The 22,021-nt window shown below is 41.5% G+C and overlaps 1 protein-coding gene across 4 annotated transcripts in view; it reads left to right on the top strand.

The window, feature by feature from the left end:
* LOC137638212 (splicing factor ESS-2 homolog) overlaps window positions 1-9,366 on the top strand; it is a 322,644-nt gene extending 313,278 nt beyond the window's left edge. For all 4 annotated transcript variants that reach the window (XM_068370301.1, XM_068370298.1, XM_068370299.1 and 1 more), the window contains one exon: window positions 8,474-9,366. In XM_068370301.1, the coding sequence (XP_068226402.1) occupies window positions 8,474-8,585 (112 nt within the window). In that variant the 3' untranslated portion in view covers window positions 8,586-9,366. The remainder of the gene's footprint in view (window positions 1-8,473) is intronic.
* The last annotated feature ends 12,655 nt before the right edge of the window (window positions 9,367-22,021 follow it).

Raw genomic sequence — 22,021 nt, 5'->3', positions numbered from 1 at the left:
AAGAAAGGAAATAAAGAAATAGATAAACTTCAAGAGAAGTAAAAAAACAATTGATATAGAAAATATTAGGAGCAGAAATACAAATTTGTTTTTATGTTAATACGTACTGTTCTTTAGATATTTTACTTTTCAATATTAAACTTACCCGATAATCATGTAGCTGTCAACTCCGTTGCCCGACAGAATTCTATGGAGGGATACGCCAGCTATCACAATACTAGAAGGGGGTGTACTTACCAGCGCCACCTGTGGCCAGGTACTCAATCATTTGTTGTTTACACCTCCTCAATTATTCCTCTGTCGTGCCTCCGGCTAGACGTTCTGGGATACGCTTATGGTCTTCGAGTTTATTCTCGCTTATTTGGTGATGTATTCTCTTTGATTTACGGCTGTCGCATTACTAGAAACCTTCTGATATTAGCTAGATAGCTTTTATTTAATTCAGTTTAACGGTTAACGAATTTTTGCTTGTTTTTTGGATCTCCCTTTGACTTCTCTTGAAAACAAAATGTCTGACATTTCGCAAGCCCCCTCCCATAGACGATGTAGGTCTTGCAATAGACGTATTCCGAAGGTCTCGGTAGACCCTCACACCGCTTGTTCTGACTGTAGGGACAGACCCTGTCAGTTAGAAAATCGATGTGAGGAATGCGCCGGACTTTCGGAATTGGATTTTGTCCGACTTTTAAAGTATTCTTCTAAGTTAGAGAGAATTAGAGCTAGGAGGAGTTCTTCTCACTCTTCTTTATTTTCCTCATCTCATGATCCCCAACCTGATCCTACCCCTGTAGTGGCTACCCCCGATCCTACTGTGTGCCCTCCGCCTGATATGTCAGTGGTTTTACGCGCTATTCAGGCTTTAGGCGATAAGGTAGAGTCAGTGGTTAGTGACCATAAGTCTCTGATGGCCGAAGTGAAAGAGTTGAAGGCCAAGAGTTCAGTGGGTGAAGTTAGTGCCAGTGCTGTGACGAGTGCTAGTGTCGGTGCAGTGCCTTGTACTAGTGTTAGTGCCAGTGTGGTGCGTGGGGATTTTTCTGTGCGAGCCAGTCGTTCTCCCAGTCCGGGACCTCTTGCAAGCTCCCAAGCCCAGGGGAGAAGCAATGTCGAAGGGCATAAGGGTTCGGCAGGCCTTGTTAGGCGCACAGAATTATCCTCAGTGGTTGCGGGCGTGTCTTCCACAGACCGTCACTCCCACTTGCAGACGATTGAGCCCGTCTTCCGCTCGTCCGCTGATCTTCTCTCGGGGAAGAAACGTTGGTCTCAGGTCTCTAGACCGCTTAAACGCAGAGTCCAGCCCTCGAGTGCTCAGCCAGGTTGCAGTCGTTGGCTCAGCTCTGACTCGCCTCAGTCATCTAGCGACTGTACTCCGCCCAAGAGGAGTAAGGTACAACAGAGCTGCACCGGTGGTGCAACCACTGTTATGGCTTTACCTCAGTCTGCTACTGTCTCTGCTGATCCCAAGTGGTCTATGCTTCAGTCCATGCAAGCTCAGCTTTCGGACCTGATGCGTGAGTGTCGTGCTGAGAGTGTTGCTCCTCCTGCACCTGTGGTGCACCAACCTCCTGCACCCGTTCAGCCTGTGCTGCACCCGCCTGCACCGGTGGTGCACCTACCTCCTGCACCCGTTCAGCCTGTGCTGCACCCGCCTGCACCGGTGGTGCACCAACCTCCTGCACCCGTTCAGCCTGTGCTGCACCCGCCTGCACTCGCTGCACCCAGTCGCAGCTCCATCTGCCAGGCGTACGATGTTGAACCACTTTCTGTGTTCACTGTTCCCAGTGTTGTTCAGCATCAGCCTTCTTTAAGGCAACCTTCGGTTTGGGATCAGGAGGATTACTCCACTCTTCCTCCTCCTCCCCTGGCTGCTCCACCGGCGGTGCAACTCTCGGTGGAGGTACAACCTCTTCCACCTGTGAGTCAGTCTCCTCAGCTGCTGCACCGAGCTCTACCTGTGCACCCTGATCCTGCTCCTCAGACATCTCTGCTTGCGGGAACTTTACCTTGTTCTGCACAGCCTCGGTCTCTTCACGCTCCACTCATACCACAGGAACAGGAATGGACTACTCCGCCTCCGTCCTCCGTTCAGCTGGTGCATTCCTTGGGTGCAACTCTTGCTAGGAGTCATCCTCCTTCACCCTTGCACCTGCCTTCTGCTCCGACTGTTGTTCAACCTATGCAGTCTGAACCTCAGGTTTTCCCTCAAGTTGAGGAAACCTCTGCTGTTGTTCCTTCCCATTCTGACTCTGCGGTTCAGCATTCTGGTCCTTTTGCTTCGCTACCTTCTGCTGATGAAGTGTCGGATGATGAGGAGGCACATCTTGATCCCTCATCAGACGTGGAGGAGTCTAAGCCTTCTCCATTGTCTGTTGATTTTAGAAAGGTCTTGGCTCTACTCAGGGAGCTTTACCCTGACCACTTCGTCTCTGCTGTTCCCCGCTCTCCTCCATCTGAGTTTTCGCTAGGCGTGCAACAAGCTAAGTCGTGCTATACTAAGCTTGTCCTAGCTAGATCCTCCAAGAGGGCCTTAAGGATCTTAGGGGATTGGCTTCAGTCTAAACAACACCTGGGCAAGACTTCCTTCATGTTCCCTCCAACGAAGCTCGCATCGAAAGGTTGCGTTTGGTATGCCACAGGGGAAGCACCAGGCTTGGGAGTTCCTGCCTCTGCCCAGGCTGACTTCTCAAGTCTGGTGGACTCGCCTAGGAGGACTGCGATGAGACGCTCGAAGGTTTGTTGGACCTTCTCAGACCTGGATCATCTTCTGAAAGGGTTGTTCAGAGCTTTCGAGATGTTCAATTTTCTCGACTGGTGCCTGGGAGCCCTCAGCATGAAAACATCTCCTGCGGACAAAGACTCTGCCATGTTAATTATGTCCTGCATGGATAAGGCTATCAGGGATGGATCGGGTGAGCTAGCGTCGTTATTTGTATCAGGGGTGTTGAAGAAAAGAGAACAACTGTGTTCCTTCCTCTCAGCCAGCATTACACCGTGCCAGCGGTCTCAGCTCCTTTTTGCTCCACTCTCAAAGTTCCTCTTTCCCGAGGAGCTAGTTAAGGACTTGTCGGCTGCCCTGATACAGAAGGACACGCACGATCTTGTAGCTTCATCGGCTCGTAAGTCTAAGGTTACCACCTCTGTCCCCAAGACTTATCGCTCTCCAGTGGCTGATACCCCGGCCACTAGGTTCATACCGCCCTTTCGTGGTAGAGCCCCCAGCCGGGGAAGCTCCCGTCCAGACTCTCACAGGGGCAAGTCTAAGAAAGGACCCAGGACATCCAAGGGAAAGCACTGACTCTCAGATTCTCCAGACAACAGTAGGTGCCAGGCTCAAGATCTTCTGGCAAGCCTGGGAGAAGAGAGGTGCAGACGCACAGTCTGTCAGTTGGCTGAGGTACGGTTACAGGATTCCATTCTGCCTCAAACCGCCTCTGACCACATCGCCCATCAACCTCTCTCCCAACTACAAAGAAGAGGACAAGAGGCTAGCATTGCAACAGGAGGTGTCGCTACTTGTGCAGAAGAAGGCAGTGGTTATAGTCCGGGACCATCAATCCCCGGGCTTCTACAACCGTCTCTTTCTTGTGGCCAAAAAGACAGGAGGTTGGAGACCGGTGCTGGACGTCAGCTCTCTCAACGAGTATGTCACCAAGCAGACGTTCACAATGGAGACGACCAAGTCGGTCTTAGCAGCGGTCAGACAGGAGGACTGGATGGTCTCATTGGACTTGAAAGATGCATACTTTCACGTTCCCATTCATCCAGACTCCCAACCTTTCCTGAGATTCGTTTTCGGAAAGGTTGTCTATCAGTTCCAAGCCCTGTGTTTTGGCCTAAGCACAGCTCCTATGGTCTTTACTCATCTGATGAGGAATGTAGCGAAATTCCTGCACTTATCGAACATCAGAGCCTCCCTCTACCTAGACGACTGGCTGTTGAGAGCCTCCACGAGTCGTCGTTGTCTGGAGAACCTCTCTTGGACTTTAGATCTAATCAGAGACCTAGGTCTATTAGTCAATTTAGAGAAATCTCAACTCATTCCCTCCCAATCCATTGTGTACCTGGGAATGGAGATTCAGAGTCGGGATTTTCGGGCTTTTCCATCGGCCCCCAGGATAAACCAAGCCCTACAGTGCATCATGAGCATGCTGAAGAGGAGCAATTGCTCAGTGAGACAGTGGATGAGTCTCACAGGGACCCTCTCATCTCTGGCCCTGTTTGTCGAGCTGGGGAGACTCCACCTCCGCCCTCTTCAATTCCATCTTGCAGCTCATTGGGACAAGGGCTCGACTCTAGAAGCAGTCTCTATCCCTATCAACCAAGAGATGAAGACCACTCTCCGGTGGTGGAAGCACAATCTTCTTCTCAAGGAGGGTCTATCATTGGCCATCCAGACCCCCCATCTTCTTCTCTTCTCGGATGCATCGGACTCGGGCTGGGGTGCGACCTTGGACGGACGGGAATGCTCAGGAGTGTGGAACAAGGAACAAGGATTACTCCACATCAATTGCAAGGAACTGTTAGCAGTCCATCTTGCCCTGTTGAACTTCAAGTCCCTCCTGCTAGGCAAAGTGGTGGAGGTGAATTCAGACAACACCACAGCCTTGGCTTACATCTCCAAGCAAGGAGGGACCCATTCGAGGAGCCTTTACGAGATCGCAAGGGACCTCCTCATTTGGTCAAGAGGTCTAAACCTCACTCTGATCACGAGGTTCATCCAGGGCGATATGAATGTTTCAGCGGATCGCCTCAGCAGAAGGAATCAGGTCATTCCCACGGAATGGACCCTCCACAAGAGTGTGTGCAACAGACTTTGGACGTTGTGGGGTCAACCTACCATAGACCTGTTTGCCACCTCCATCACCAAGAGACTTCCGCTTTATTGTTCCCCTGTTCCAGACCCTGCAGCGGTTCATGTAGATGCTTTCCTTCTGAACTGGTCCCATCTCGACCTGTACGCATTCCCTCCGTTCAAGATTATAAACAAAGTTCTGCAGAAATTCGTCTCGCACGAAGGGACACGGCTGACGCTGGTTGCTCCCCTTTGGCCTGCAAGAGAATGGTACACAGAGGTACGTCAATGGCTAGTCGACTTCCCCAGGACTCTACCTCTAAGAGTGGACCTTCTACGTCAACCACACGTAGACAGGTTGCACCCAAACCTCCACGCTCTTCGACTGACTGCCTTCAGACTGTCGAAAGATTCGCTAGAGCTAGAGGCTTTTCGAAGGAGGCAGCCAGTGCGATTGCCAGAGCTAGAAGAATTTCCACTCGTAGAGTCTACCAGTCTAAGTGGGAGGTCTTCCGAAGCTGGTGTAGAGCCAATTCAATATCCTCTACCAATACCTCTGTGATCCAAATAGCTGACTTCCTTATTCATCTTAGGAATGAGAGATCCCTTTCTACTTCTACAATTAAAGGGTATAGGAGCATGTTGGCCTCAGTCCTCCGCCACAGGGGTTTGGACCTGTCTTCCAACAAGGACCTTCAAGACATTCTCAAGTCTTTTGAGACGTCTAAAGAACGTCGTCTTTCCACTCCAGGCTGGAATCTGGACGTAGTCTTAAGGTTCCTTATGACATCTAGGTTCGAACCTCTCCAGTCAGCTTCCTTCAAGGATCTTACCCTCAAGACTGCTTTTCTCGTTTGCCTTGCAACAGCTAAGAGAGTCAGTGAGGTTCATGCCTTCAGCAAGAACATTGGTTTCACAACCGAATCAGCTACATGTTCTTTTCAGCTTGGATTCCTAGCAAAGAACGAACTTCCTTCACGTCCTTGGCCTAGATCGTTCGAAATACCTAGCCTCTCCAACATGGTAGGTAACGAACTAGAGAGAGTTCTTTGCCCTGTCAGAGCTCTCAAATATTATCTGAAGAGGTCTAAACCTATTCGAGGACAGTCAGAAGCCTTATGGTGTGCCATCAAGAAACCCTCGAGACCCATGTCCAAGAATGGGCTTTCGTACTATATAAGGCTTCTGATCAGAGAAGCACATTCTCACTTAAAGGAGGAAGACCTTGCGTTGCTGAAGGTAAGGACCCACGAAGTAAGAGCTGTTGCTACTTCGTTGGCCTTTAATAAAAACCGTTCTCTGCAGAGCATTATGGATGCAACCTATTGGAGGAGCAAGTCAGTGTTTGCATCATTTTATCTGAAAGATGTCCAGTCTCTTTACGAGAACTGCTACACCCTGGGACCATTCGTAGCAGCGAGTGCAGTAGTAGGTGAGGGCTCAGCCACTACATTCCCATAATCCCATAACCTTTTTAACCTTTCTCTTGAATACTTTTATTGTTGTTTTTATGGTTGTTACGGTAGGCTAAGAAGCCTTCCGCATCCTTGGATTTGGCGGGTGGTCTATTCATTCTTGAGAAGCGCCTGGGTTAAAGGTTTGGTAGAGGTCCTTTAGTAGGGTTGCAACCCCTTGTACTTTGGCACCTTTGGGTTGATTCAGCCTCCAAGAGGAACGCTGCGCTCAGTAAGGAAGACGAACTTTAAATAAAAGGCAGAGTAACGGTTCTATTCGACTTCCTTACCAGGTACTTATTATTTCATTGTTATTTGAGATAACTGTTATATGAAATTTGGGGATACTTAGCTATCCTTTAATCATGTACACTGGTTTTCACCCACCTCCCTGGGTGTGAATCAGCTACATGATTATCGGGTAAGTTTAATATTGAAAAATGTTATTTTTATTAATAAAATAAATTTTTGAATATACTTACCCGATAATCATGATTTAATCGACCCTCCCTTTCCTCCCCAGAGAGAACCAGTGGACCGAGGAATAATTGAGGAGGTGTAAACAACAAATGATTGAGTACCTGGCCACAGGTGGCGCTGGTAAGTACACCCCCTTCTAGTATTGTGATAGCTGGCGTATCCCTCCATAGAATTCTGTCGGGCAACGGAGTTGACAGCTACATGATTATCGGGTAAGTATATTCAAAAATTTATTTTATTAATAAAAATAACATTTTTCCTTTGTTTCTTTTCCTCACTGAGCTATTCTCCCTTCGGCTTATAGCATTCTGCCTATCCAACTAGGGTTGTTGCTTAGCAAGTAATAATAGCAAAGGCTTAACAGCTGTTACAGCTTTGTCGAAGTCAGGAAAATAAGAGAAGTTTTGAAGGTAATTTTTATTTTTCCCAAGTACAAAATATCCTCATCTTACAATCATCCGTAGATAAAAACACATCCAACTGAAAATAAAGATAATATAAAGAAATACTTTAATAAAACAATATTATATCATTTAATATAGTAAGAAAAACAACATTTGCAATAAACTTGTAATTTTAATTCGTATTTGTTGACTTTTGTAGCTAAAGGCATAGTAGGCAGGTTATGCCTATCATAGACTAAGATTTAACAAAATTTAACTTACAAACCTTTTCTTATAACCTATTAATTTTGTATATTGAGGATCTTTTGTAAATTAGGAAAATTACTTATTACTTTTAAAATGGTATTTTATTTTTTTGTTACTTATAGAAATGAAACTATAGGTGGGATTACCATATGTGGATGAGATCATGGTGAGGTGCAGATGGAGATGGTTTGGGCATGCTCTTCGCACTCCCCAAGAGAGATTCGTTCAGCAAACTTTCAACTGGGCTCCACAAGGTGCTAGAAGAGTTGGAAGACCCAGGCCTACATGGCTGAGAACTATGAAGCGTGAAATTGGAGACAATGTTTGGAGAAGTATTGAATTAAAAGCTTAAGATAGAGACAACTGGCAAAATCTAATCAGGGCCCTTTGCGTCAATTGACGTAGGAGGAGATGATGATGATATACTAATCTTTACATCTACACGTCTGTTTTCGTACCGGGCTGCTTTGCCGATCATGGCCCTCTTGCTTGCAGCATTGTGCTTGTCAAATTACTTATATTTTATGAATATACTGTTTATAAGTATTGAATTAAAAGCTCAAGATAGAGATGACTGGCGAAATCTAACCGAGATCCTTTGTGTCAAAGGCGTGGGAGGAGGAGATGATGTAAGCACAGATAGGTTTTGGACAGCAAATAATCTGACATTTTATGTTTTTTAGATTTTAATGTTTTTACAAAACAGGCCTAATAGATAAAATTTTAATATGTATTTTTCATAGGTTTGAATTTCCAACTTATTTTTTATGAATAAGATTTGGTATATATATTTTATCTCCCAATAAATTTGAGCCAGCTCTGTAGGAATCAAATTTGACTAGTGGGATCTGGTAAATTTTCTTTCATTTGATAGTGATAATAATGATGATGATAATAATAATAATAATAATAATAATAATAATAATAATAATAATAATAATAATAATAATAATAATGATCCAAGTAGACTTACAGCTTGACTTGTAAATGATAATGACATGAGTGACGAGACCTCAAAAGACTTTTGACTGGGTAAAGAGAAAGCTTCTCTTGAAAGTATAAACAAAAATAAGATGCTAATTGTCTCCCTCCATTTTCAGAGACAGACTGGGACACATGCTAGCTGAGCAGGTCAGCCTACGCCAAACAAGGATGTTCACGGCGATAAAAATTAACACCGTTACACAAAAACTAGCCAGTAATATAGGGTGAAGAATCTCTTTGTAAGTCGGTGACAGGTGGTCTTTTTCGGTAAGTTTCATCAAGCGCTTTGCCACACTTCCGTTGTAGGGGAGAGGAAGTGCGGGCATTGTAGAGGTCCACGTGAAGTTCGCGAAGTAAGCTCGTTCTCTGATGATTGTCCGTAGGCCAGTCACCATGGAATTCGGGGAAGTCCCGATACAGCCATCTGCTGCGACGAAGATGTTGTTGAAGGATGTGGATCCGTCAGGGCATGATACATTGAAGCCGTCCTTGTCGTATCGTATCCACGAGCCATTATTTAGTCTGCAATTGAATTCTTTATTGTCAAAGGGATAAAGCCTATCCAGACAATTTTCACTTGTATGGGAGAGAGCACCGTCTAGCACTATACCTAACTCGCATGAATCCATTAAGTTTTTACGGAATTCAAATGAGTCAGCTGTACATATTTTTCTATCCATTGCGTCTGAACAGTGAGTTAATTGATTTAAGTCTTTAATGACCGTATATGTTTCCTTGTCTGGGGAAATCAATACGTGTCCTGTCAAACTGGATATTACTGGATTTGAGTGATTTGTCATGAAAGTCGGAAATGGTGATATCCTGTAAGATTGCCAGGCATCAGAAGAATCAAAGGGAATTGTAATCCTAATCTTGTTATTATCTACGTTTACTGTAATTAGGCTGTAATAAAATTCTAACCTATGTTCGTCTAACAAAGGAACATAGCCTAGTTTATCCCTTCCGTTCTCCAGAACTAATTTTAAGTAACGTATAGGCAACAAATGGGGCGACAATACACCTTTAGTTGCTAACGTGATAGCTTCTACATAATCCTTGGATTTCTCAATGAAATGTGCAATTCTGTTATGTATGTGATCTATCTTTGAATCATAATACGTTAATGTTGCTAACAAATCCTGTACTTCCATAATTTGAACGATATTATCTGAATGTTCATTTAACAAATCCATAATTTTATTGATTGAAGCTAACTGATCCCTTAGTTCTGACATAATCAATTCATCTTTATGAGTCAAGAACTCAATTTTCTTATTTTGATTACTAATTTTAAGACGATTGGAAAGTCCTAAACCTAAACTTGCAACAGACCCAAAGATGCTTAATGCAGCATAAATGAACGGATTCCGTCTTTCTTTTTGTTCGTGTCCTACAGTCCACATCAAAAGGTCATAAGCCAAAGATCCTGTCTCTCCAGTCTTATTTTTCAAGTCATCAGATAGCATCTCTGCAACTTTTAATGTTGATCCAAGCAAACTCTTAGTAGTCAAATGAAAATGTCTCCTATGCAACTCATCCAATGATGCAGAAAACCTTGAAATGGCGGTTCTTAAGCTAGTGACATCATTCTCTTGAAGAAAAATTGCTTGCATATGCACTTCGACAATTACGTTGGTTGACGTAATAAAAATGTCTTCTTGTCTTTCAACTATATTGCCATATTTAAAATATATATTCTTAGTCTTAGAACTCATCCCATACGAAAAAAATGTCTGAGCGAACAATATCACTCCCAACAACAAAAAATTCATCTTGGAAACCTGTAACGAGAAAAAATATATGTAATTACTCCTGTATTAAAAAGAAAACTTTTAGTCACAAAAAAAAAATAAAATTTTTCCTGACTTCTTTTCCTCTCTTTTCTTTTTAATTTCTTATGTGAGACAATGGTACTATTCTCTCATCCGTGGGTTGGGCTACGTTTTGAATTCTAAACCTATTGGCCGTTAATGTTTCCAAAATGTTAAATGGGCCTTCAAACTTAGGTGTTAGTTTATAGTTGAGCCCTTTTCTGACATTGATTTGAATATAGATGTTATCACCCACGGTATATGTTTTAGTTGGTTTCGCTATTTTATCATGATTCCTTTTCATTATGATTTGTGATTCTTCTAAATTCTTTCGAAGGATATCATATCGACTTATACTTGCATTTATACATTCTTTTAAAGGATTTGATAGATTAGTTGTAGGCGTTAATACATGGAAAGGTGTTCTAACTGGGGTACCATACAATGCTTCATGCGGTGACATTTTAATTGATATATGATATGAATGATTCAGAGTACTCAGTGCCGCCGGTATTGCAATATCCCAGTTGGGGTCTGATCCCCCTAGTGTTACCCTTAATATATTCAATATCTTCCTATTTGCCCTTTCCACTAGCCCATTCGACTCTGGGTGATATATCATGGTATTAACCTTCTTTATGTTGAGGAATTCACACAATGAGGTAAGAAAGGGATTATTAAATTCACCACCCGAGTCTGAGATTATCATGTGTGGAATTCCATGTTTACAAATGTAACACTCGTAAAACTTCCTAGCGCATTCAATCGCAGTTTTAGTTTTAAGCGCTATTAGTTCTGTATATCGAGTTAAAGCATCTATAATTACTAAGAGGTGCTTATTTCCTCTGTCTGACTTGTAAAATCCTGTTAACAAATCTAAATGTATTCTTTCAAAGGGTTGATTGGGAACAGGATAAGCTCCTAGGCTGACAGGTGTTTTCGTATGCCCTTTGTTTTCCTGACGTGCGACAATTAGCTATGTGTCTTTTTATATCTGTAAGCATTGTATGCCAATAAAACAATGATTTGGCTTTCTGTGACATTAATGAGAACCCAGGGTGTCCATGTAATGGATTTGAATGCAACCAATTCAGGACAGTGGAAACAAGTGAGTTTGGTACTACTACCTGGTCGTTAGTTACATGTGGTGTATTGCGGGTTTTCCTTGTCACAGTCCTACACAGAATATTATCTTTGATTACAATTCTGCTGCTTATACTTTATATATTCTTTTTCTTTATGATTGCCTTTCAAAGCATTTATAATTGTTTCTATTTTCTGATCTTTTCTTTGCTCAGTCTGTAACAATTCAGCACTCCAGCCTAAATCTTCTTGTTCAGATATTGTTTTTACAATAGGCATGGATGTTGATATATCTATTAATTCAGCTAAAGACTCCGTACAAGATGACACGGGGTTGCGTGATAATGCATCCGCAATGATATTTGCTTTCCCAGGTAAATACCCGATTCTTGCGCCAAAATCTTGAATGATTAAATGCCACCGAGTTCGTTTAGGGCTGTGATTGAAGCCTTTAAAGAACTCTGTTAGTGGTTTATGGTCAGTAAGAACCTTAACGGGATAACCGTAAATTATGAACTTAAAATGCACTAGCGAATTAACAATAGCTAGTCCTTCCTTGTCTATTACTGCATACTTACTTTCGGAAGTTCTCAATTTTCGAGAATAGAAAGCTATCGGGAAAAACTGTTTATCATATTGCTGAAGCAATACCCCTCCTACTCCTAAGTCTGAGGCGTCTGTTGCAATGAAGAATTCCTTACCGAAGTCAGGAAATTTTAAGATAGGAGAACTACACAGTTCATCTTTCAAAGTATTAAACGCCTGTTGATGTTGCTCAGACCATATGAAATCTACGCCCTTCTTCGTAAGATCAGTTAAAGGAGCGGCTATTATTGAATAGTTGCGTATAAAACGCCTGTAATATCCACTACAACCCAGAAATTGCTGTATTCCCTTGACATTAGTAGGTATGGGAAAATTACGTATAGCCGACACCTTATCATGGACTACTTTAAGACCTTGGCTTGACACCATGAAACCCAAATATATTAATTCTGTTTTGAAAAATTCACACTTACTAATCTTTACCCTTAAGTTATGTTGTCTTAATCTCTGTAGTACTAGTTCTAACTTACGTAGATGTTCCTCTAAGGTGTTGGAAAAGATTACAAGATCATCCATATAGGCATGCAATATATCCCCTAACAAGTCTCCAAACACTATGTTAATCATTCTTGTAAATGTTATAGGAGCACAACGTAAACCAAAAGGCATCCGTAAAAATTCATAATGTCCCCTGGCTGTGCTGAAGGCTGTGTATGGGATACTATCTTCTTCTAATGATATCTGGTGAAAGCCTTTAAGTAAGTCCAAACTGGTAAAATATTTGTTCTGACCTAACAAAGACAAAATATCGTCAGTACATGGCACTGGGAATCGATCAGGGATCGTTTCCTCGTTTAGACGACGAAAGTCGACGCAGATACGCCATGTTCGATCTTTTTTCGGTACAACTATTAAAGGAAAATTATAAGGGCTATTTGATTTTCTAATGACTCCTTCCTCTAACATTTTACCTACTTCATCATTTATTTCATTCTGGAATTTCATAGGGAGTCTGTACGAGGGTACATATATAATTTTCTGTTTGTCTTTTAACCTTATTTGATGCTCGATCACATCTGTTTTTCCTAAGGATCCATCCGTAGTGGAAAAGACATCTGTATATTTATTTAAAAGTTCAAAAATTTTCTGCTGAATTTCTTCGTCTTGAATGTCCTTACTGATTTTATTTTTAATAGATCGCAAAAGGGATTCATCCGCAACTGATTGAGAGTGATTGATTTCAGCAACGGTAAGAATACGATGTTTATAAACTTCTACATCCAAGATATGTTGATTTTTGTGAATTACTAAAGTGTTATTTAAATGATTACAGACTTCGATATTACATTGCTGATGTGAGCCTACTGTATAAATAGCTTGTGTGACAGACAATCCGTTGGTTTGCAAAGTATCGGAAAGGATTAATATTTCAGATCCCGGTAGTGTTTTCTTTATTTGCACTATTAAATTCGAAGGTATGTTTGGTTCGATATATTGCGTGCAAGATGATATTACGGGTGAACGAGAATTCTGCTGGGTCGCGTATATTATTTCTTTATTAGTGAGACAAGTTATTGGTTCTTCAACGTACGTTACGGTTACATTTGTCGTCTCCTTTTTATCCAAAACTGACTTTAAAGTATTAGAAGACTTATAGAATTTCCCTTTGATATACACGCCGTGCTTTGCAGGAGCTAAGATAATGTTTTGATTTCCCATAGATGGGTATCCTATAATTACAGCTGGATACATATTAATGTTTTTCACAACAACAAATGTATCGGCAAACGTGCGATTACCGACTCTGAACTGAATATGAGTTATGCCTATGACGTTTAATTCATTATTTCCTATACCTGAAAGTAATTCCTGATTTTTCAATCGGAAAGTTCGAAAACAACAAATGATGCGTCTTCAAATCCATAATATTACGTGGACTACCAGAGTCAAAAAATAACGTAAAGGATTTGTGTTCTAAATTTACAGCATATAAGGTTGGCCGTAACTCATTTTGGCTTATTATTGTATGAATTCGTTGCAAATCTACGGGAGCATGCACTGTTTTACTTAATTCGGCCGTGTGTTTCATAGGAAAATCTATTGTCTCACAATTATCTGATAAAACATTAAATTGATTATTCAATACTATTGATGTTGACATAAATGACCTTGACCCAACATCACTCTCTTCCCCTCTAGAGTTAACTATGTGGTATTTGCTTTGCTCTGCACATTCTGAAAATTAGGCTGACTTTGCGAGGTCTGGTTTGACGGCCCAGGCTCAGCGATATTTGAAGAAGTGTTTGTTTGTTTCGGACTCTGAACTGCATTGACATTTTGTTGTTTCTTCTTATTGTTAAAATGAGGATTTTTCTTTTTATTTCCATATGGAACTGACTGTGGAATTGACTGTGCATTTCTAGGATATTGTTGTGTCTTACGCGCGTAACATTGACTATAAGAATGTGATCCTGTGTTGTGAACTGAACAAAATTTCGTTCTACAGTCTGCGCTTATGTGACCTTGACGTTTGCAGTTGTAACACGTCACTCCCGCTACTGGATTGTTAATTACGTTCACTGTTTATGGTTTTGTTTCATTCTTAGCAAAAACTTGAGTTAACACGGGATCGAGATCTGGACACTTGGACATGTGTTTCTTTATCTGTTTATAGACATCCAATTCCGTACTTGCAGGCATTAACTTCTTATCAAAGCACCGTACTAAAGCTTCAGGCAACATAAGTGTCATGCAAGTTAAATACATTAATCGTAAAAAATCTTTCACGGAGATATTATCGTTAGTAACCCAAGTGGAATTACCTAAAATGTCCTGATATTCGTTAAGCCTATCAGCTATGAGAGCTGCTCTCTCAACAACATTAAGCCGATTCATAGTGGCTTGATTAAGTGTATTTCGTAACGTTAACACTACATCCAAAGCTTCCTCACCCCCATAGATCGCGCATAACCTAACTTTGAAATCATCCCAAGTAACTGCTTCCTGAAATGAAACACCTCTTAAATACGCACTCGCATCCCCCTTAGAAAAATCTATAAAACTTTTAGCTTCTTGTAATTGTACAAAAGGATCTACGATTTGTTTGGCATTTAAATGGGCATCAACGGATGAAATCCATGACTCCACATTTTGTGGCAAGAACCCGTTGACACGGCCTTGAAAAGGAAGGATTGCTGACCTGGCATTTACAAGCGTCACAATTGGAGGAGGATTAGCCTGGCCTACACCACTAGGTCCAGGGGTAGGGCTGACAGGAGGAGCCATGACTGCTGTATTTTTTTTTTTTCTATCTCTTTGACCCCTTTCAATCCTATCAAAATATCTATATGAGTACAGACGCCCACTGCGTAAACGCATATGTATAATAAAATTCCCCCAACAATGTTACTAATCCCAATACGTTTCCCCCCAAGAGTTTATGAAAGAAAAAGGAATTAGCACAAAGAAAGAAAAATTCTAAATGAGAATTCGGAGTTTCTTATAACAAAGTTTAGGAATTCACTCACCCCAGTAATAATTGACTAACGACTTGTGATAACTACACTTCACTGCCCAAACTGAAATGAATACAAAATCTCTGTACTTAGCTTTATATGAAGTCGACTCGTCGTCTCTCTCTCTCTCTCTCTTGATGTTTTGTTAGCGATGTCTCGTTCTAGTTTCTTGTTGAATGTAGTTCTTCCTGGATATGTTTTGCAATTGTTGAATGCCAGTCCTTGGGTTTCCTAGGATGTTGATTGAAGATTCAATTTGTATACTAACATATGTTGGTGTTAGCATTTCCGTTGGACTTAGTCAAAATTGTAGATTCTTGTAGATAGTTTTGAGTTCTTGAAGATCTTTATCAGGTATTACAGCTTTTATTTTGAAGTCTTGAAGATCATTCTCTGGTTTTACAGCTTTTATGTTGAAGTCTTGAAGATATATCTCTGGTTTTACAGCTATTTATTTTGAAGTCTTGAAGATATTTCTCTAATTCTTAGAGTTTAATTGCTGTCTTAGAGTTTAATCGCTGCCACCATTTATTGGTGTGCTACTGTCTTAAGCACACATTTGAGTATGAGTTGTTTTCAGATGTATTTAAATGGTTTACTGAACACATCTTAGTGGTTTTTAAGTTTTATTGTGAATAAACAACTGAGTTAAACATCTCCATCACTGGAGGAAGCTGTGTTGGTCCACATGACCAATTCTGGTGAAGTTTAGATATGAACTGAACAAATTACCGATATCCCAAATATCGTATACTTGCTTTAATTTAGCTAAGTGACGGAATCGGAAGACACCTGCATCCGGTGACGTCACAAACTTTCACACGAAGAGACAATGTGTTGACATTAAGAAAGAATGGCAACTCAGCATCTTACATCCTGCTTACAATTTGACTGACTATAGCAAATCTCACGGTTAGCTCTTCCAACCAACATGACATATTACGTCATTTGTTTTAAACATGTAATATTACTATTCTAACTATTACACATGCATAATGAACTAATTGAACGACGGTGCCAGAGATTAATATCTAGATCAGGAATAAGAAAGTTAATAGACCGTAAGTTTCTGTCCAACAAATTAAGATGAGAATCAGCAGCTGAAGACCAGACAGGAGAACAATACTCAAAACAAGGTAGAATAAAAGAATTAAAACACTTCTTCAGAATAGATTGATCACCGAATATCTTAAAAGACTTTCTCAATAAGCCAATTTTTTGTGCAATTGAAGAAGACACAGACCTTAAATGTTTCTCAAAAGTAAATTTGCTGTTGAGAATCACCTAAAATTTTGAAAGTCCTACAAATTTAAAGAAACATTATCAATACTGAGATCCGGATGTTGAGGAGCCACCGTCTTTGATCTACTTACAATCATACTTTGAGTTTTGTTAGGATTCAACTTCATACCCCATAATTTGCACCATGCTCTAATTTTAGCTAAATCTCTATTAAGGGATTCACCAACCCCAGATCTACATTCAGGGGATGGAATTGATGCAAAGAGAGTAGCATCATCTGGATATGCAACAAGCTTGTTTTCTAGGCCAAACCATATGTCATGTGTATATAGTATGAAAAGTAATGGGCCAAGAACACTTCCCTGTGGAACACCGGATATCACATTCCTATACTCACTATGGTGCCCGTCAACAACAACTCTTTGAGATCTATTACTTAAAAAATCAATAACAATGCTAAGAAACGACCCACCCACTCCCAACTGTTTCAGTTTGAAAACAAGGGCCTCATGGTTAACACGGTCAAAGGCAGCACTAAAATCAAGGCCAATCATACAAACTTCCTGACCACAATCAAGGGATTTTTGTACAGCATTGTAGATTGTAAGAAGGGCATCACATGCTCCAAGGCCTTTACGAAAACCAAATTGCAAACTAGGAAGTAGATGGTTACCTTCAGCAAACCTATCAAGACGTTCAAAAACTTTAGATAATATGGGAGTTATGGAAATTGGGCGGTAATCAGTGGGACTTGAGCTACCGCAAACACATTTACATAGAGGAGTAACATTACCAATTCTCCAACAAGTGCTAAAACCTCCTCTTCTTGCTAACTTGCGCAAAATAACAGATAACTTTGGAGCTAAGAAATCTGCTGTCTTTATAAAAAAAAACAAAGGAAAAATACCATTAGGGTCTACACCTCCATAAGCATCAAGGTCCATCAACCGAGCTTTAATCTCACGAGATCGAAAAGCTAAACTAGTTTAGCTTCAGGAAAACAGGAATGAGGAAGTTCAAGTTTTTCATTACTCTGTTTCCTGTCAAAAACATCAGCCAAAAGGGTTGCCTTTTCCTTTGGATAGTGAGTGACTGAGCCATCTGGTTTAAGTAAAGGAGGAACTGTTGCATCTACACCAAAGAGTGCAGATTTAAGGGTAGACCACCATTTATGTTCCTGAGTTGTACCAGAAAGTGTTTCTTTTATGGTTAAATTGTACTCCTTTTCAGTTGAAGCATAAACTTTCTGAGCAAAAGCTGTAAGCTGAGTATAGTTATTCCAGGTCAAATCTGATCTGTTACCCTTCCAAAGATGATAGGCCTCCTGCTTCTCCAAATAAGCACGTCTACAATCATCATTGAACCACGGTTTGTCCTTCATTTGGTACCTTAGCACACGAGGTGGGATAGGCCTGTCAATTATGTTGACTAGATTCTCATTCAAAGGGACAACAGGATCAACACTACTATATAATTGTGACCAATTCAAGCACAAAAGATCATGCAAAATCTCATTTCACTCTGCTTGAGATTTCATATAAATTTTAAAAGAGTATGGCCGCGGGGCATAAAAACAATTAGAATAGCGCCAACGTTATCCCTGCGTGTCATAAGAGGCGACTAAAAGGGACGGGACGAGGGGGCTGGGAACCCCCTCTCCTGTATAAAAAATCCTGTGAGACGTTATCAAAGAGATGGAGCTGGGGGGAGAGTGCTCCCCGCACTCTAGTTTTGGGGTGTTTGAATGTGCGTGGATGTAGTACGATAGAGAGTAAAAGATGTGAGATTGGAAGTATGTTTAGAAGTAGAAGGATGGATGTATTGGCCTTGTGTGAGACAGATGAAAGGAAAGGTGAAGTGATGTTTGGTGAAATGTCTGGTAGAGTGTCTGGGATTGAAAGGGGAAGAGCGAGAGAGGGTGTGGCTTTATTGCTGAGTGAATGGATGACAGGTCAAGTAGTGGAATGGAAGGAGATATCATTTAGGTTAATGTGGGTAAGGGTTAGGTTGGGTAGGGAATGTTGGGCGTTTGTCAGTGCATATGGGCCAGGTAATGAGAAAAGTGAAGAAGAGCGGAATGAGTTCTGGAATGAATTAACTAGGTGTGTAGAAGGACTGGGTAGAAGGAATTATGTAGTTGTCATGGGTGACTTAAATGCTAGAGTGGGCGCTGGAGAGGTAGAAGGTGTCATTGGGAAGTGTGGCGTACCAGGTGAAAATGAGAGTGGTGAGAGACTGGTAGATGTGTGTTGAACAAGAGATGGTAATAAGTGCTAGCTTTTTTAAAAAGAAGGATAAAAATAAGTATACATGGGAAAGAGTGGCAAATGGAAGAGTAGTAGAAAGGGCATTAATGGATTATGTGTTGATAGCTAAAAGAATGTTTGGAAGATTGAAAGACTTGCACGTGTTTAGGGGTATGGCTAACAGTATGTCTGATCATTTTTTGGTGGAAGGAAAATTAGTTGTAGCAAAAGAGTGGGGGAATAGAGTAGGTGGATATAAAAGGGAGCTAGTGAGGGTTGAAGAGCTAATAAAACCGGGGGTAAAAAGTAAATATCAGGAAAGGTTGAAAATAGCATATGACGAGGTGAGAGTAAGAGAAACTGATAATTTAAAGGAGTGGAAGTTAGCAAAAGAAAATTTTGTTGGGATTGCAAGTGATGTATGTGGCAAGAAGGTTGTTGGAGGCAGCATGAGGAAGGGCAGTGAATGGTGGAATGAAGGAGTGAAGGTAAAAGTGGAAGAGAAAAAGAGGGCTTTTGAAGAATGGCTGCAGAGTAATAGTATAGAAAAGTATGAAAAATATAGAGTAAAAGGTGGAAGTAAAGCGCAAGGTACGTGAGGCAAAGAGGGCAGCTGACCTGAGGTGGGGTCAGGGACTGGGTCAGTCATATGAAGAGAATAAGAAGAAGTTTTGGAAAGAAGTGAAGAGAGTAAGGAAGGCTGGCGCAAGAATTGAAGAGACAGTGAAAGATGGAAATGGAAGGTTGTTAAAAGGAGAGGAGGCAAGGAAAAGGTGGGCGGAATATTTTGAAAGTGCTGAATGTTGAGGATAATAGGGAGGCAGATATAATTGCTGTTCCAGGTGTTGAGGTGCCAATGATGGGAGATGAGAATGAGAGAGAGATTACAATAGAGGAAGTGAGGAGAGCACTAGATGAAACGAGAGTAGGAAAAGCATCTGGTATGGATGGTGTGAAAGCTGAGATGTTGAAGTAAGGGGGTGTGACTGTACTTGAATGGTTGGTGAGATTGTTTAATATGTGTTTTGTGTTGTCAATGGTACCAGTAGATTGGGTTTGTGCGTGTATTGTACCACTATATAAGGGTAAGGAAGATGTGCATGAGTGTTGTAATTCAAGAGGTATTAGTTTGTTGAGTGTAGTTGGAAAAGTGTATGGTAGAGTAATGATTAATAGGATTAAGGATAAAACAGAGAATGCAATTTTGGAAGTACAGGGTGGTTTTAGAAGAGGTAGGGGTTGTATGAATCAGATTTTCGCAGTTAGGCAGATATGCGAGAAATATTTAGCAAAAGGTAAGGAGGTGTATGTTGCGTTTATGGATCTGGAGAAAGCATATGATAGAGTTGACAGGGAAGCAATGTGAAATGTGATGAGGTTATATGGAGTTGGTGGAAGGTTGTTGCAAGCAGTGAAAAGTTTCTACAAAGGGAGTAAAGCATGTGTTAGAATAGGAAATGAAGTGAGCGATTGGTTTCCGGTGAGAGTGGGGCTGAGACAGGGATTTGTGATGTCGCCATGGTTGTTTAACTTGTATGTTGATGGAGTGGTGAGAGAGGTGAATGCTCGAGTGCTTGGACGAGGATTAAAACTGGTAGACAAAAATTATCATGAATGGGAGGTAAATCAGTTGTTATTTGCGGATGATACTGTACTGGTAGCAGACACAGAAGAGAAGCTTGACCGACTAGTGACAGAATTTGGAAGGGTGTGTGAGAGAAGGAAGTTGAGACTTAATGTGGGTAAGAGTAAGGTTATGATATGTACGAGAAGGGAAGGTGGTGCAAGGTTGAATGTCATGTTGAATGGAGAGTTACTTGAGGAGGTGGATCAGTTTAAGTACTTGGGGTCTGTTGTTGCAGCAAATGGTGGAATGGAAGCAGATGTACGTCAGAGAGTGAATGAAGGAGGCAAAGTGTTGGGGGCAGTTAAGGGAGTAGTAAAAAATAGAGGGTTGGGCATGAATGTAAAGAGAGTTCTATATGAGAGAGTGATTGTACCCAATGTGATGTATGGATCGGAGTTGTGGGGAATGAAAGTGATGGAGAGACAGAAATTGAATGTGTTTGAGATGAAGTGTCTAAGGAGTATGGCTGGTGTATCTCGAGTAGATAGGGTTAGGAACGAAGTGGTGAGGGTAAGAACGGGTGTAAGAAATGAGTTAGCGGCTAGAGTGGATATGAATGTGTTGAGGTGGTTTGGCCATGTTGAGAGAATGGAAAATGGCTGTCTGCTAAAGAAGGTGGTGAATGCAAGAGTTGATGTTGATGGGAGAAGTACAAGAGGAAGGCCAAGGTTTGGGTGGATGGATGGTGTGAAGAAAGCTCTGGGTGATAGGAGGATAGATGTAAGAGAGGCAAGAGAGCGTGCTAGAAATAGGAATGAATGGCGAGCGATTGTGACACAGTTCCGGTAGGCCCTGCTGCTTCCTCTGGTGCCTTAGATGACCGCGGAGGTAGCAGCAGTAGGGGAATCAGCATTATGAAGCTTCATCTGTGGTGGAATTGTGGGAGGTTGGGCTGTGGCACCCTAGCAGTACCAGCTGAACTCGGCTGAGTCCCTGGTTAGGCTGGAGGAACATAGAGAGTAGTCCCCTTTTTGTTTTGTTTCTTTGTTGATGTCGGCTACCCCCCAAAATTGGGGGAAGTGCCTTGGTATATGGATGGATGATACATCAGGGACAGGCTGCTCAGTCTTCACTACTAATAAAACCAAGGCATGATCAGCTGTCCCGACTGGAGAACCAACCGTACTTGTAACAACCCCAGGGGAGTCAGTGCATACTAGGTCCAAGCAATTACCAGACCTGTGAGTAGCTTCACTTATAGTATTATTATCATGGAGTAGATCAAAACTTGAATTGCTGGAGTTTTCATTATCCAGTCAAAAATATATTTGCATATTAAACTCATGTTTGAAGGATTCTTGGGTGTTTATAACTTGCTCTTCAAAGAATGACAGAGACAAGGTAAAATGACAACACTCTAGGAGTATAATGCCTTAGAGACTGATCCTATATACATATGATGAGCACTAAGCCCCCTCTCCACTCAAGTTAGGACCAGGGAGGGACAGGCAATAGCTGTTGATGACTCGGCAAGTAGATCCATAGGTTGCCCCAAACTGCCCCATCCATAGCTCACAAAGATAATAAGTCATACTAAACTTGAACAGCTCGTTGAGCAAGATGTGTTTTTAGTATATATATATATATATATATA

The sequence above is a fragment of the Palaemon carinicauda genome, chromosome 3, assembly GCF_036898095.1.
Source record: "Palaemon carinicauda isolate YSFRI2023 chromosome 3, ASM3689809v2, whole genome shotgun sequence".
Taxonomy (NCBI): domain Eukaryota; kingdom Metazoa; phylum Arthropoda; class Malacostraca; order Decapoda; family Palaemonidae; genus Palaemon; species Palaemon carinicauda.
This window is presented reverse-complemented; position numbering and strand designations above follow the sequence as displayed.